Consider the following 16,180-nt stretch of genomic DNA (forward strand, 5'->3'; position numbering starts at 1 on the left):
CTGGCTTCCAGTCTGTGACCCTGTGCTGTAGACTTCCAACACCCTGTCTTATGCAAGTGCTGTTCAAGTTCCCCTTGTGACTTGTCCCAGTACCTCCCCTGCTAAGCGAGTTCCTTCCAGCCAAGGGGCTCAAGCCAATGCCATGGAGATCCCTGTATATCTACTTGCTATGGCTGCCTTCTTCCAAGAAAGCTATCTTCCCACTTTTGTCCCAATGTGGCCAACTAGGTATTTCTTGCACATGTTGGTGCAATTGGCATAAAGGGACGTGAACCTAGGGTGATGGAATTTTTAGCAGTTCTCTGTTTCTGCCCTTTGCTGCTTACACCACAGTAACTCCTGTAGGGGGTGGAGGTGCTGGGTACCCTTGCATTATGAACATGCATGTTCATAGTAGTGGATGGCAATTATGATTGTTGCGGAGGTACTCATTCTTATGGGTTGCTGGGGATGCTCGTCGTACCTGTGCCTGCCCCCATCCTCTGCTTGTTTCACCCTGAGTGAGTTACTCTAGCCACTGGCACCGAGACTGGGTAGATTCAATGATTGGTTCCTTACATGCTGACCCAATCCCATGATGACCAAGCCAGTCCATGAATGATGGGCTGTGTCAAGATTTGCAAGTAACCAACAGTGTTACTGGGATGGCTACATTAGTGTGGTTCTGCCTCGGCTCTGGTGTCCCTCCTCCTCTGAACTGGAGAGGCTTTGGATATGGCACAGTATCAGAATAAGATTGGGCTGTTACAGTACAACCCCAAGTGTCTAATTTACTCCCATGTAAGTGTGTAGAAGACTGCAGCCTAAGCAATGTATAGGTTGGCTGAAAAGCAAAAAATTTTAAAGCAACATCAACAATTCTATACCAAGGCCTGCAATTACCTATATCTTTTAGAAGTCTCTTCATTTCCTGAGAACATTGAGCAGCTTTTAAAAAACTAAAATTTAGAAAATGATGAGACATTTGGAGTTCTTGGTACAGAATATGTCTATTTAACATACAATATTGTTCAATCTCTAAGCTAACATAATAACTCAGTTAAGTTTATATTACAAATAATTACCCTCACTACTATCCCATCCGAAGCTTCGTGTAACATCCGTTGTTTCAATTGCTCTCTTTTTGCTGGTCTGTAATAAAACAAACAGCCTTTGAAGCTGGTAAGGGATGCTTGTCACCGGATCTTCTTCAGAGTCCTCAAATTCCCATCTATTAACAAAATGAGGCATTTTATTACCATCATACATACAAAGCAAATTACAATGCACTGTTTAAAAAAGAAACTCTAATGTGCACTTCTAAGTGCATCCAGGTCCTTCCTTGAATACCCCCTCTGCCAACTTACCTGCTCTGACGGGGACTGGGCACTCCACTGGCAGTGCCATCATTGTGGCTGCCACTCCAGCAGCCCGAGGCTTTTGCTGACATATCATGTTCCATCAGCACAGAACCCAGATAAAACTGGGCCATAATAGGGAAGATGCTTACTTCATCGTTTGGGACAAGCCTCAAACAGGAACCCCACCTCTTTTGGAGACAGAAGTATAAGTTCCATTTCCCTAGCTAAAGCACTAGAACCGTAGAAAGTAAGTTCAGTGGATGTACAGATTACAGACAGAAGAGTGCTTTTATAAAGTACTTATTTTTAAGGCAAACATCTGAAGGCATTTGTAACCTATACTATGTTCTAAACTGAATAAACCAGTCTGAATTTTCCCAAGACCAAAGTTTTGGGAAGACTGTCATGAGTCACACTACATTTAATAATTTACACAAAAACACTGAACTGTTTAATAGATAAAGAGAGAAAATATGGCTCTTGGTTAGTTTTTTTAATCTGTTGAAGACAATCAACTAATGTCAAGAGATCCTGGAAGCCATACAGCCTTTAACGAGACATGTGAAAGTCGGGGGGGGGGGGGGAGAGACACGGACGACTGGAAAAAACACAGGTTTTTTCCTCCCAGGACAATTTCTTCCAATGGAAAAACTAAATGCTTGGGAGGAAATTAAAGTTAGTTCTATTTAATTTGTTTTCTTTTGGAATGAGTGAAATGATTTTTAAGGTAAGTTTTTCCTCTAAATGCTAAGCATGTGATATGAAGATCTGCATGCAAGATAGTTGACAGAAGCAGAGAACAGTGCATACTGAGGACAAAATACAGGTCCAGCCTATTTATACACAGACTTTTTATACACGAATTTGACTCAACACGAATGGCCCCTGCAAATGAGAAGGAATGTGCTGAACCCTGGGGAAGGGGAAAAATGCATCCCTTTAAAATCAGTTTAAAAAACGGAACAGCCCTTTAACAATAGCCTCCTTAATGAGAGAGAGAGAGAGGGCAGCTAGCTGACAATCCATCAATCCTTCTCTCCCCAGTGGACCCCTCCCTTCCTCCTGAGCATGTGAAAGAAAGGTGATCCCTTGGCATTGGTGAAGGGCGGGGCTGAGTGTAAGCTCTCAGCTCTTTGTAAGCTCTTGAAGGAGGAAGGAGGTCTTCTTAATGACTCTTATCTTACATCACAAAGGTCAGCAAGGCTGTTTTTAAATCAACAGAGCAAAGAAACTTTGTTTTTTTAAACTGATTTGCTATAGTGCGTTTTTCGCCATCCACGTGAGTGCTTGGAACGGAACCCACGCGAATTAGTCTCAACCTGTACAACATTCAAGTTCAAGATGCATTTCTGCACCTTAAGTGTGCTGCCATCTTCCTGAGAGGAGTAGTTGTAAAATTAGGCTTATATGAAAATGACCCTTGCATATTCAACATTACCCAAAACTTTCATTTTTTTCAGGAAAAAATTCAGAAACAGTTGTTCCCATTGCTTACTTATCCAGAAATCTTACATCTCTGTGTTTAATACAGACCCTAGTAGCTTCTGGGGAACCCAAGAATTTAGCTTCTTTATAAAGAACGATAAATATTCTAGCTAACATGAACGAGAGCTAGTTTTACCGCAGACTTCTTGTACTGCAGACTTGGACTTGTACCGATTTTAAGTTCTTTTGTACAGCAGCACGAAAGTGAACATCAGACTCCTGGGTGACCCAGGAGCAATGGGACCCTGTTGAATAAGGGACAATCCAGAAAGGGCAAATTCAACAGCAACAATGGTTTTCAGAACTGTGTTCTAGAGAACCCTAAGATTCTTCAAGGATGGGGGTTCACAAATTTTAGAAATGGGTTATGTCAGAATGCCAGATGCAGGGGAGGGCACCAGGATGAGGTCTCTTGTTATCTGGTGTGCTCCCTGGGGCATTTGGTGGGCCGCTGTGAGACACAGGAAGCTGGACTAGATGGGCCTATGGCCTGATCCAGTGGGGCTGTTCTTATGTTCTTATGTAAATTTGGACTGGCTAACAATACCACTCTAAATTTGTGATCACCACCAAGCCCTTCCTCTTTGGACATTCCACTGCCTACGATGTTATACTCAGCCTTGGAGCTGTTTCAAGCATCCTGGAAGCCTCATACAACTGCAAAGGGGAAGTTCCTACCCTCTTCCCCACCTCTGCTCAGAAAGCAGTTAGAGTGAGCTGACAAGCGTATTTCTGAACTTCTGCTCAATGAGCTATTACCGTATTTATCGGCGTATAACACGCACTTTTTCCCCCTGAAAATAGGGGGCAAATGATGTATGCGTGTTATACGGCGATGTCTCTTTAAGGGATCCCGTTCCCAATAGTGCCTAGCGGCGGCACAGCATCGTGACGTGATGTCAGCGCTGCGCCCGCCGCATATTATCACAGCCGCTGGCAGCTGATGAATATGGTAAGTGGAGACCCTTTCTTTGGGGAGGGGAGGGGGAGGGATTGAGGTGAGGTGGCATAAGTAATGCTTTGGATGGTGAAGAAGATGAGCTGATTTATGAAGATAGTAGCAGTGAAAGCAGCAGTGTTCATTGCGATTTTGAAGATAGCAGTGAAGATGAAGAGTTTCTTGGTTTCCCAGATAGTGATTTCTGAGTAAACTTTTGTAAAAACAAAATATCCAAGTTTCTTTTGTTAAAACAGTTGCTTTTACTGTCCTTTTACATTATTTACCTTATATGTGGTAATAATATTAATAAAAAAAAGTTCTGAGCTACCCTTATTTTTTTCCTGAAATTTCCCTCTTAAAATGAAGATGCGTGTTATACGCCTGTGCGTGTTATACGCCGATAAATACGGTAATACAGATACAAACTTCTCTGAATGACACTCTAACTGCAAAAGTCTTTTAGGTGTTTTCTAGAGCAGTGTTCTTCAAGCTGTGGGTTATGACCCTAATAACAAAGCCTCATTTAAAGCGTCACAGCAACCTTTCAAAGACTGTGCAAGAGAGATCTTGGATCCATTCAAAAAATGATACTGCCTTATCAAAACTGAGTTCTTTATATAATCCTGCCCAGCCTCTTCTTGCCATCTTACTCCACAGCTCCTAAGGCTTGCCCTGCTCATGCTGCTACCTCACAGGGTAGTTGTAAAGACACTAGGGTGAAATGGGGTGGGCGGATTGGGTTCCCCAGTCTCATTATATATTTATTAATTGGGGACATGGCACAAAAAGGTGAAAGACCACTGTTCTAGAGCTCACGGTCAGCTAAGGGAAAGAAACGAAGGCATAGCAAGTCTGGTGCATGTTAAGTTTGGACTAGGCACAAGTGACCGTACCCCCAAATCCTTGAAAAAGTCTGAACTTCAACAATTTGGGTCTCAGCTGCCTCAAAAAAAAAGGTTCTGCTCCTTGCACAACACAATAAGAACAAGGTCATGCTACTTCCTATAATAGCTGTGCCTATTTGAACACGAATATGTTTTCGCTCAGTCATATTCACTAAGTTTCCATAGCAGTAAGAATCCACAGTTACCTTATCTAGGGGGAGATATCACATTAAGTCAGAAATAAAGCTTAAAGATTCCTTCTGACTGTTTTTTAGGCAGAATGTGCACTTTTAAAAAGAACAGACGTTCAATTCACATGCACGCAACACAGCTCTCTTGCCCTTAGCAAGTCATATTTTGCATCATTTTGTCACAACTACTGACAAGTTTTTCATGGACTTTTAAATCCATCACAAATTCATGCATACTTCCAAGATGGAAAAAACCCATCTGACATCATTTCGGAAGTGCAATGTACAACAAATACAAATGCATTTTTTCTCAAGTACTCACTTGTATAATGCATTTCTAAATTCTGGAGTCATGAAAAGGGTTTGAAGAAGGCTGTTCAAATAGCAGGTCATTGCTTGATTTACTAGGCCCACATATCCTGAAAGCAATAATTGGAGACAGGATTAATAGCAGTTTCTGCTATCTCCCAAGAGAGATTAAGTCAAAGGAAAAACAGCAACCTCTTCTGGCATGATATGTGAAATCCCAGCTCAATAGGAAATCATAATTTTTATACTGCCGAGCAAAATTTGGAATATTTACATATCTTCTGCCTCCTACTGCAAATATTAGAAATCCACAATTTACCAACATCACAGTAATTTCCACTCAGTACAAATGCAAAGATGCACAATATTATCTATATACAAGAATAATGTCCTTAAAATTTCTGAGCTGGGGAAGGTAACAACATCATGTATATGACTATTTCTGCTGATTTTCATAGTACAGGAACTTATTGAAAATTATTTCATTTCTGACTCTCATATTGGAAGTTTGTAAATTAGAAGACACTCAAAAATCCAGATAAAACAAGTATGACCCATTGAGGTAATGGGACCACTCATGAGACAATTTAAAATTTCCCTATATCACATCAAGGTAGGGAAATTCAAATATATCCTTCCAAAGCTTTAGTTTAGACAGAGTCCCTTTCCAACTCAGTGTCTGTGAAAACAAGGCTTCACTGCCATCTCCTTCAAATAAGCACAATTTGTCACTCAATTTTATCCTCACAGAGACCTGTCATGAATGAAAGAAGTTGTTTTTTGACTGGTTCTGCGGAGGGTCTCCAAATCCTCCCCCTGTGAGAAGGAAGCTGACCTTCCCTAAGGAAAAAAAAAAAACTACTGTGCAAATCAATACTTGGGATCAAACATGTATACACATTCAGTACTGGATAAAAAATTTCATATTAAACTGTATTCCATCTGGTTGTCACAGAAACAAAATGTCACAAACATGGTTACATTAAATTCTTATACTTCTTTATTCATTAAATTCTTTATTCATTAAATTCTTCTTTATTCTTATAAATTCTTGTAAGAGGTGTGAATACCAAAACTATATATGGGGAAAAAAACTTGGTCTTCAATTGCAAACAAATCAGTTTTCACTGATTGGGTTGTCTACACGTAGGCTATGCACAGGTACAGCTCCACGGGCTCCTAGCTTTAGATTATCATGCAGGGTGAAACTTGTTCGTGACTGTGCCCAACAAATTGGATTTGGAGACATCAAGATCAACAAAGTGTAAATAGTATTTCCTACCTTTGGAGAATCCCTGTATCAAATGCACCACCCTGCTCATTTATACAGGAATCTACCTTTATTTCTGTTTGCCACAGTGACTGCCGTTCCACTGTCCTCTTGTGAAGGTGATGTGAGAAATCCCAGACTCACTCTTTCCAGTTTGAAGGTAAGGAGAATTAGTTAACCCTACATTTGTGCTGATCTTCAGAAGGGACAGAGCAACTATAGGGAAAATTCCTTCTATTCCCCAAACTCCAGGAGGAAGAGGAAAACTGGAGGTGACCACTCTATTACTGGAAAGTTCACGCCTCTCAGAGTCAAACAATCTCTGGTACGCTTCCCAGCTCCAAATTCAAATTAGAGATAGGAGGTGGTTATGGTTCCCTACAGTTGCATGTGCAAAACCCACCACTACCTCACATGGAGACACAAAACAAGGTCAGTGACTAAGATTGAAATTCATGTAAAGGCGCCCGAGAGTAAGCCCCACTGAACACTCTGGGATTTCCTTCTAACGAAACATGAATATGAATTGGCTGAAGGGAAGGGACATGTTCCTCCACATTTTGTATTCATTACAACCAACTGACATTTATGTACCCTGGTGCACTAATATTCCTGGAAACAGTTGTGGCATTGCATTTCCAAAGGCTCTGGCTACACTCTGTCACTAAAGGACTAAGAGTTGAAATGTTATTACGTACCCTATTCCTTATGCCGTTGGAAAGGAAAAAATAGATCACAATACCTGTTTCTGATTTACTGAGAATTGATGAATAGGAATAGTTCTGACTGAAAGAATCACTGGAGCAACCAACTGAACCTTCTCGTGGAAGAGGGCCTATAAATCGGTCTTGATTATGGTCATCAGTTCCACCAGACTCCTCCTAAAAGATTGAATATGTCTGTTAATGCATTTCTAGCAAAGTGGAATACAAAGCATGAGAAAAATCAGAACAGACCATTCAAACAACACAACAGGAGCATCTACGAGCCCATAAGCAGTACAGAAAGCCTCAAACAAATGCTTCAAGAGACCTGCTGGGGATGAGGAGCGGGTGGGGGGGGATGACCCATGTAGATTTTTCTAACAATCAGTGAAATCCAAAGCTCAGACCACAGATCACTAGCTTGGAGAAAAGGCTCTTGTGTATTTATCACGTACCTAACTGCTAGGAGCAAGTAATCCAAACAACAGTCTTTTAGATTACCAGCTGGGGTAAACAATACACAAAGTCACCTTTCTGTGCTCGGAAGGGCATTGGCTGGATGGGAGAAGCTTTCTACCTGCAAAGTGGTACAGTATGATTCTAGGAGTACACTGTTGTGTTTTAAGTCTTAAAGTACATTTTCTCCTGAGTGTAAGTTTAAAAAAATTTAAGAGTGTATCTGATTCTTACTGAAATTGGTAGTCAGGGGAGAGAGCTGGGATTGGCTTATTTGTGTTACCAAAGGCAGGGTCAAAGATTAGCAAATCTGAAGGATGTCATAGTATCCTAACTAATGATAGGAAAAACTATCTCAACTTGCCATAACATAACTAAATTCAGATAATCTGGCACTGTCGGTACCTGGGTGGTGCCAGACAATCGGATATGTCAGACTATTTGGTGGTTCATACATTGACTAAAGAACTGAAACAGCTGGAGGGAACACAAGTACTGACCGGTGTCACACAATGCCAGTTGCAGAGTGATCCAAGAAGGCCTGACTGGATTTATGTTGTTCAGCTGCTTTTGCTGCTGCCTCACAAATTGCTATTTATGGAAGTTCAATCACTACCACGCTCATTTTTATGCCAGACTATCGAGATTGCCACAGTACTGGATGCTGAATTATCAAAATTTTACTGTAATACCAAGTGACAGCATGGCTAGTGATCTTCATAAAATATTCTGTGACAAACAAGAACCTATTCTAACTCTGGCAACAATCTGAATAAGGTAAAAGCTACAGTCCTCCATTTATTTATGCTTACTTTATGGGATGAAGATACATGAGGAGGGGAAAGAAGCTCTTTGTACTGAGTCATGCATCAACTGCAGAAGGAATTGCAGAGGATTAACATTACAATGACAATGTTTTATTAACATGCAATTCTACGCATGTCTACTCAGAAGTAAGCCTCACAGAGTTTAATGAAATTTACTCCCAGTAAGTGTGTATAGGATTATGGTCAAATTGTTCAGTTTGACTAGAAAACAAGACTGCGGAAAGAATGAATGGAACGAACCAGAGAGGTATGTTAAGATATAAAGCCTAGTGTTTTTAGAACGTATTTCAATTTTCCATGTAGACAGAGGAGGGAAGACTGCACATTGACAGTGCAACAATATTTATAACTAAGCTACATGTGGCCTGGGGCAGAGGTGGGCTTTTCTCTTTTCTGGGCTTACCACAGCTGGTGTTGCCAATGACCACCTTCAAGTTTATTTTTCAAATTTTTATATGCTCTTCCTGCAAGGAGCTCAGGGTGGTGAACACAGCTGCCTCTCTCCTTTAGTCCTCATGACAACCATATGAGGTAGGTAAGGCTGAGACAGTGACTGGCACAAAGTCATCAAGGAAGCTTCACAGCTGAGCAGGGATTTGATTTTCCAAGTCTAAGTCCAACACCAGAACCACTACACTATCCTGGCTCTCCCAGGAAAGTTGCTTCTTCCAGTGCAGAGGAGTCAGCAGAAGGAGGCTGCACTCTGCTAGAGCACCACTCTGGGTATGCAGTTGAAACAAAGGCAGGATCAGAACAATGTCACTGACCAGCACTGACAAGATATGATCTTTTCCCCATCTTCCCTTGCTCTACCTGAACAGACAATAAATAGTAGTTGTAACTTCATTGTCATTGTGCTACAGCACAACGGAATTTATGCACCTTTGAGATAAAAGCATAAATATATACAACAATTCCAACAATCACACTCTACACACTCACCCACACATTCTATACAATATGCATCATAATATACAAACAATACAACAGATCATAATGCCCAGGAGCATGGTAACAACTATATCGCCTTATTCAATGTAATTATGGCTGTGGGATAAAAAGTGTTCAGGAATCGTGTGGTGCTGCACTAATAGTTCTGTATCATCTACCCGAAGGCAACAGGTCAAAAAACTTATGAGCCAGATGGGAGGGGTCTCTCAGAATACTATATGACTTCTGCAGACAGCGAGATGTATAGATGTCCTCCAAAGCAGGTAGATGGAAGGTTGATGATGTGCTGTGCGATCTTAATTCTCTGCAGAGCTTTTTTGTCCCATGCAGAGTAATTTCCGTACCACACCAAGATAGGATACTCTCAATGGTGCAACGATAGTAAGACACAAGCAGCTGCTGCGACAAATTTAAACTTCCAAGCTTCCTCAGAAAATATAACCTCTTTTGTGCCTTTTTTATCAACATGCTGGTGTTAATAGTCCATGAGAGGTCCTCTGTGATGTAAATACCTAGGAATTTGAAACTAGCAACCCTCTCCACCTCCTCACCATTTTTGTATAATGGTGTGAGTACACCCCTCTTTTTCCGGAAGTCAATTATAAGTTCTTTAGTTTTATTGATGTTAAGTGAGAGATTATTTTCTTTGCACCACAACAACAACTCCTGTACCTCCTTCCTATAAGCAGACTCATCATTCCTGCTAACAAGCCCCATCATTGTAGTATCATCTGCAAATTTTATAATTTCATAAATTTGCATAATTTTATAAATGAAGCATGGAAAGGTTTTGTATATGCGTTGAAGGAATAGTCTTCTTTTCATATTGCTGACCACAAGCTCACTTCCACTTAGGGTGGAGCGCATAAACATTACAGTGTATACACCAGAAATCTAGCATTAACCGAAGTTCTACACTATCTATATATGTACTTACAGAAATACGGAAACAGCACTGATACCTACAATCTATTCATTTCATTTTCAGTGTAGCAAAACATTTACAGTGAAACCAATAATCTGGCATCCAATTATATGGCACACCCAACAGTCTAGCATTCAAAACGGCTCCTGGACGTCATGAGGCTGCAGAAGTTCAGGGTTAGCAGTGGTCCAGATGGCTCATCTCCAGTCATGCATCCTAGAGAAAGGCTGCTGAGGACAGAGGGTCGTCACTGATGACCAGAACCATGGAGCAGGCTTCACTAGAAGCTTTTGCACAGGGCAACAACCCACAGTTTGGGAAACACTGTATTATACCATATTCTACAATAAGGTATCTAGCCCCAAGGTTGACAATGGTGAATACAGCAAATCAACAGTATACCAAAAAGATGCAACTGAGAAGAATAAATTTGAGAAGTTTTCTTACCAAAACTATTTGAGGTTGTTCTCCATCTTTGTCTGTCAGATGCAGAAAATTCTTTTTCCCAGGCTCAAAACCAGCATCAACCACAGATTTATCACTAGACTGATCCAGTGGTATCTACAGTGACAAAACAAATGGTGATTTACCACAAATTCAGAAACACTTGTTTTGAGAATTTAAACTATGAAAAGGGGTCATTTTTCTAGCAGAAATCTCACAATGAGTTACAATATGCCTCCTCTTTAGAAAGGCATCTAGCACATTTAAGATGCATTTAAAACTCACACTTGAACCCCTTTCCTTAATAAGAAGTCTAGATTTGTCATTTCCAACAAGAGCCAACAGACACACACAATAGTTTCATATTATGCTGCTTATCCAGTCACTTCTGGAGCAGACAAGTCTATGAATACATTTCGGGCATGCTGGTCTGTTATTATTATTATTATTAACAGTATTTATATACCGCTTTTCAACTAAAAGTTCACAAAGCGGTTTACAAAGAAAAATCAAATAACTAAATGGCTTACTAAATGGATACTCGGGTATGGGGGCTAGGGTCCGGCATAACAGCCAGATCCCAGCCCCGCCTCCCAGACACAGTGGCATCACTAGGGTCCGCGTCACCTGGTGCGGGATGCCAGCGTGTCACCCCCCATGCAGTGGGTGGGGCAACACCCGAGGTGTTGGGCGTGGTGATGTACCATCACTTCGCCCCCACTGGTTTTTTGGGTGTACCTTTGATAGAACAAAGATAGAACACATTCTGCATGAAACTACGCATTGACTGATATATAACATGATGAAATTATTCCTCCAAACTGTGATTTTAGTCACTAGTGGTGTCACACACACCCCCAGGGTGTCAACTTACTAACACCTTATTGCAGCAGTTCTCAAACGTTTAGCACTGGGACCACTTTTTAGAATGACAATCTGTCCATGACCCACCAGAAGTGATGTCATGGTGGAAGTGACATCGTCAGGCAAATTAAAATTATAAATAATTAAAGTAAAACAAATAATTAAATAAGCAGAATTCATCCTTGTTCCACCAAGTGAATTTCCTCTGTAGCCTGCCTGCAATAACACCCCCCCCCTCCAAAACCAGTAAGGTTTTCAGCCCTACCCAGTTCCCAGTTCAATTTAAGAACTTCTGTTTAAACCAGATCACTGTCAGGATCCACCTGGCTTTGCAAATCTCAAAAAAGTTCACCTTACCAGCTGAAGCCTCTGTTTTGATCCTTTTTAGTGAAGGGGGGGGGGGGGAGGATGCCTTCTGGAGCACTTGTTTAGCTCCAGGTGCTTAGGATCAGGACCATTCTGGCAGCCTTGCACTCTCCTTCACCTGATCTTCCAAGGCATGTTTGCTTACTCGCAAGTAAACGCAACCGTGAGGCTTAGTTTTGCTTTCCATAGGGCTCAATACATTCATCTGCTTGGAGGGAAGGACTTCCTTCTCAGGTGTTTTTGGGGGCTGCATTCACTGGATCAGGACCATTCTGGTGTCGTTGGATTCCTCTCAGCCTGCCCTTTCCGACGTACTATGGCAAGTTTGCCTACTCGTAAGTAAACGCGCAATATGGCTCACTTTCACTTTCTATAGGGCTCCATGCATTTTTTGTCCTCCGGTTTTTTGGCCATAACTTTTGGTGGAAAGGACATATTTCACTCTGGTTTTTTGAATTGCATTCCACTCAAAATTCCACATCCAATGGTATATAATATGATGGGGTTACTCCTAACCACTGCTATTTTAGCGCGTCACCCCCCCAGTGCACGTGACCCCCCAGTGCGGCCCGCACCCCCTAGCGACACCACTGGTTAGGCAGCACTAGAAACTAAAGATTAGAGTTCTCAGATTCCAAAACTGCCATTGTCATGGTTTGCTACCTATAACATATACAGAAACAAATACTTAAAACCAATGCGTAATGGAAAAACAAAAGGGAAAACGAAGGCCAAGGAGTTCTGAACTATTGTTTTTTACAACTTATTTTAAATATGGTTTAATTTTTAGGTAAACTATTTTGAACTTTGAAAAAGTATACAAATCAAATTTTAAAAAAATCTAGAAAATCTGCCTTCCACTATCAGCAGAACAGATGATATTCCATAGACCTTCCACTATACCACAGAACAGAACCAGCTTTTTACCCATGTCCATTTTAGGATTCAGTACAACTGCTCAGCTTTAGATAAATCAGTGACATAATGACAAATCCACTTCAAGAAGTTGAAAAATGTTTTCTGTCAGCCTAACACATTAGTATACAACATAAAAGTAACATCAAATTACATGCTTTTAAACCAAATCAGCTGAAAGCTTCAGAAAAGGAAGTGAAAATGGAGAGGTATTTTATTGTTCTTCCTTTATTACTAGTATATAGCCCACATTTTTCTACTGCTCATACTCAAGGAATAGAGTTTGAAATAGAGTATGGAAGTGCAGCACTGTACTCCTCACAAAGCCTACAACTCCCATAAGCACCTTCATCTTCCTTCCTGTCAGGAGAAGAAAGTAAAATGCCTCCTTTTTTTCCCTTTTGCTGCTTCAGATAGCTCCTCGTAAGTCATTTTCAAAGAATTTCACACACCCCGAAGATTAATACCCGACTTATACAAGGGTCAAAAATGCCATGATTTTTCCCCTCAAAGCTTGCTCTCGACTTATCTGTGAGATCAACTTACAGGCGCGTCGAGCCTTATTTTAAAGGCCTTTTCTGACAGAGCACTAAGCCATGTATGTGTATACACATATATTAAACACTCCAAGCAAGATAAAAGAGAAAAAAAATCAGATATACTTTTAGTGAGTTTATGCTATTGAGAAATATGTATTTTAAAAACTAGAGAAAACAATGGCATTCAAGATGCCTACAAATAATCCCCAGACAATGCATAGATTTCTATTTGTCAAACAGCATTTACCGTATCAGCAACGCTGACTCCATTTCCCCATACTAGCTCAAATGTTCCATTAACATAGCCCACTTTCGTGGCCACATCCTCAAAAAGTCTTTTTAGTGGAGTGGAAGCTGGCAAGTTCAAAGTGATGCGTTCGTTCACTGTCTTAGAATTAGTAGTATCTTGTATTATACAAAGCACTCTAGGTTCATCAGCAGCACTTTCAATCTGTAACAAAAGAGAAAACAAGAGTGTTTATGTTGTCAAGTTTTTAAGTCTCAAGACATCAGCTTCTATTGGCAGACATTTATCCGTGTTTGCACTATGTGATATTTTTGAACGGTTTTGTTTTTTAAATAGAAGAACATCATGCACAAATAATGTTCCATTACACAGCTCAGTTTCAACCCTGTATTTTTTCACCTCCTTGTTAGAAGTTGTAACACCTGTGCTACATAATGTTTAGCAAGATCAACTGGGAGCCATCCTAAGTCCTTCACGTAATCAATGCTTTCCAATTATTCAAATATATTTGCATTGTTGCTATTTTGATAAATAAGATTGTTCTCTGGGCCTTTAATTCAGCTAACAGTGAGGGATTTGTCCCATCTGTAGGATACAATGTGTCAAACCTTTGAACAGAGTGCAAAGATTTGGCAATATAACTATCTTATAAAATCTGCCAGTGAAAATAAAGTAACAGTTTAATAATATATTTACCTTCTGGACTATGAACTTCACTGAAAATGAACAGGAGTGATACTATTCAAGTAAATTTATTTTTCTTTAACAGCACAAAAGGCATTGATCCGAAAGAGCAATTACCCCATGCACAACCACGCTCAGTTCAGAAACCTATCCTTAATTTTGTTTACAACATCTGTAAAGTACCATATACAATGACTTCGCTGTATAAATAAATGAGACTACCCTTTCACATTTACTCTTCACAGTAGTATTCCTTTTACATCTCTCAGTCATGCCCCCCACAATCTCTTTTCAAGTTAAAAACCTAAGCCCTTTTCATAAGAACAGCAACTGGTATACAAATGTAGACTACCTCTTCTACACAGTCATCATGACTCATAGCCAGTGTCAGGCCTCTCCTTCATTAATTTGTCTAATCTCCTTTAAAAGAGAACTAAGCTTAATAGTCATCACCACTTCCTACTGCAGCATATTCACAATTAACTGATAGAAGTGGAGCGTCAATTAACGTCAAGTGCAGCATGGGAGGCGAAGGGCCAGAGCGAGACCAGACCGGGAAGGAATCCAGCTGGAACGAGGAGTTCTATGAAAGACTAGAACTAGTCAATTGTAAAAATCCCCATGGGGGTTTAGAACAGCCTGCCTATGTAAACCGCCTTGGATTAAAGTCTGAGGTGAAATCTGACGACCAAAGAAAGGTGGTATATAAATACCTGTATAAATATAAATAAATAAAATAGAATATCAGAAAGAAGCACTTTCAGACAATGAGTTCTAGTATTACAAGAAAAGGGAAACTTCTATCCACTTTCTTCACACCACACAATCTTATGAATCTCCATCATGTCCCTCCTTTTACAAGAGGATCTATGCCTTTGATTCCTTTAGCTGCTCTTTCCAACATTTTGTCCAGTTGCACCACATTGTTTTGGAGGTGGATCAAGCTGCAGTATTATTTTAAAGAGATTCCACCACTGGATGATACGAGCACTTTATGATAACTTAATGTTTTATTCTTAACTGTTTTGCCAATTATTCCTATCCTCTTCAATATCAATGCATCCAAGTCAAAGCATAATATACAGGTGGGGCCTCGGTATCCATGAGGGATCTGTTCTCGGACTGCCCCCCCGCCCCCACTGATACAGAATATTGCGGATAATGAAATCCATTATATTCGTCCCTTTAAGCCCTCCAAAGGGGACCGGAGGTGCACTTGGTTTCCCTCTGAAGGGCTTTCCAAAGCCTGGAGAGGCAGTGTGTATTTGTCCACTGCCTCTGTGGGCTTCAGAATGGCCCACAGTGGTGGAAAAAAGCCACTTCTCTTTCCCCCAGGGAAACTAGAAGTGACTTTTTTTTCACCTTTTCAGGCATTCTGAGGTTTGTGAAAAACCCCAGAGGGATTCTCCAGGCCTCAGAATGCCTTAAAAGGCTAAAAAAAGTAACTTCTAGTTTCCCAAAGGAAAACGGAAGTGGTGTTTTCCCCCCACTATGGGCCATTCTGAAGCCCACAGAGGCAGCAGGTACACATGCACTGCTCTCCAGAAAGCCCTCCAAAGGGAATCAGAGCTGTGCTCGAGTGCCTTTTGGAGGGCTCAGGTACAATCAAGTCTGGCTCAACACGGGTTCGGGAGATCCACGTTGAGCCAGATCCGCAGATGAAAATTCCATGGATAAACAGGCTCCACCAGTAATGTCATTTAAAGCAAGCATTCCACTATAATCCAGATTTTGAGGATATTTTTTAACGTTACAACAGAAAGACCAGTGTAACAAACTCCACGTTACAACAGAAAGACCAGTGTAACAAACTCCAGGAAACAAAGATTATACTTATGG

General features: G+C 40.7%; 1 protein-coding gene across 3 annotated transcripts in view; it reads right to left on the reverse strand.

The window, feature by feature from the left end:
* Positions 1-16,180, reverse strand: part of USP47 (ubiquitin specific peptidase 47) — an 83,274-nt gene that overhangs the window by 44,533 nt on the left and 22,561 nt on the right. For all 3 annotated transcript variants that reach the window (XM_066639250.1, XM_066639239.1, XM_066639261.1), the window contains 5 exons: positions 13,658-13,861; positions 10,730-10,843; positions 7,162-7,300; positions 5,163-5,259; positions 1,065-1,210 (listed from right to left, as the gene is read on the reverse strand). In XM_066639250.1, coding sequence (XP_066495347.1) covers positions 1,065-1,210; positions 5,163-5,259; positions 7,162-7,300; positions 10,730-10,843; positions 13,658-13,861 — 700 coding nt within the window. The remainder of the gene's footprint in view (positions 1-1,064; positions 1,211-5,162; positions 5,260-7,161; positions 7,301-10,729; positions 10,844-13,657; positions 13,862-16,180) is intronic.

The sequence above is a fragment of the Tiliqua scincoides genome, chromosome 1, assembly GCF_035046505.1.
Source record: "Tiliqua scincoides isolate rTilSci1 chromosome 1, rTilSci1.hap2, whole genome shotgun sequence".
In the NCBI taxonomy this organism is placed as follows: domain Eukaryota; kingdom Metazoa; phylum Chordata; class Lepidosauria; order Squamata; family Scincidae; genus Tiliqua; species Tiliqua scincoides.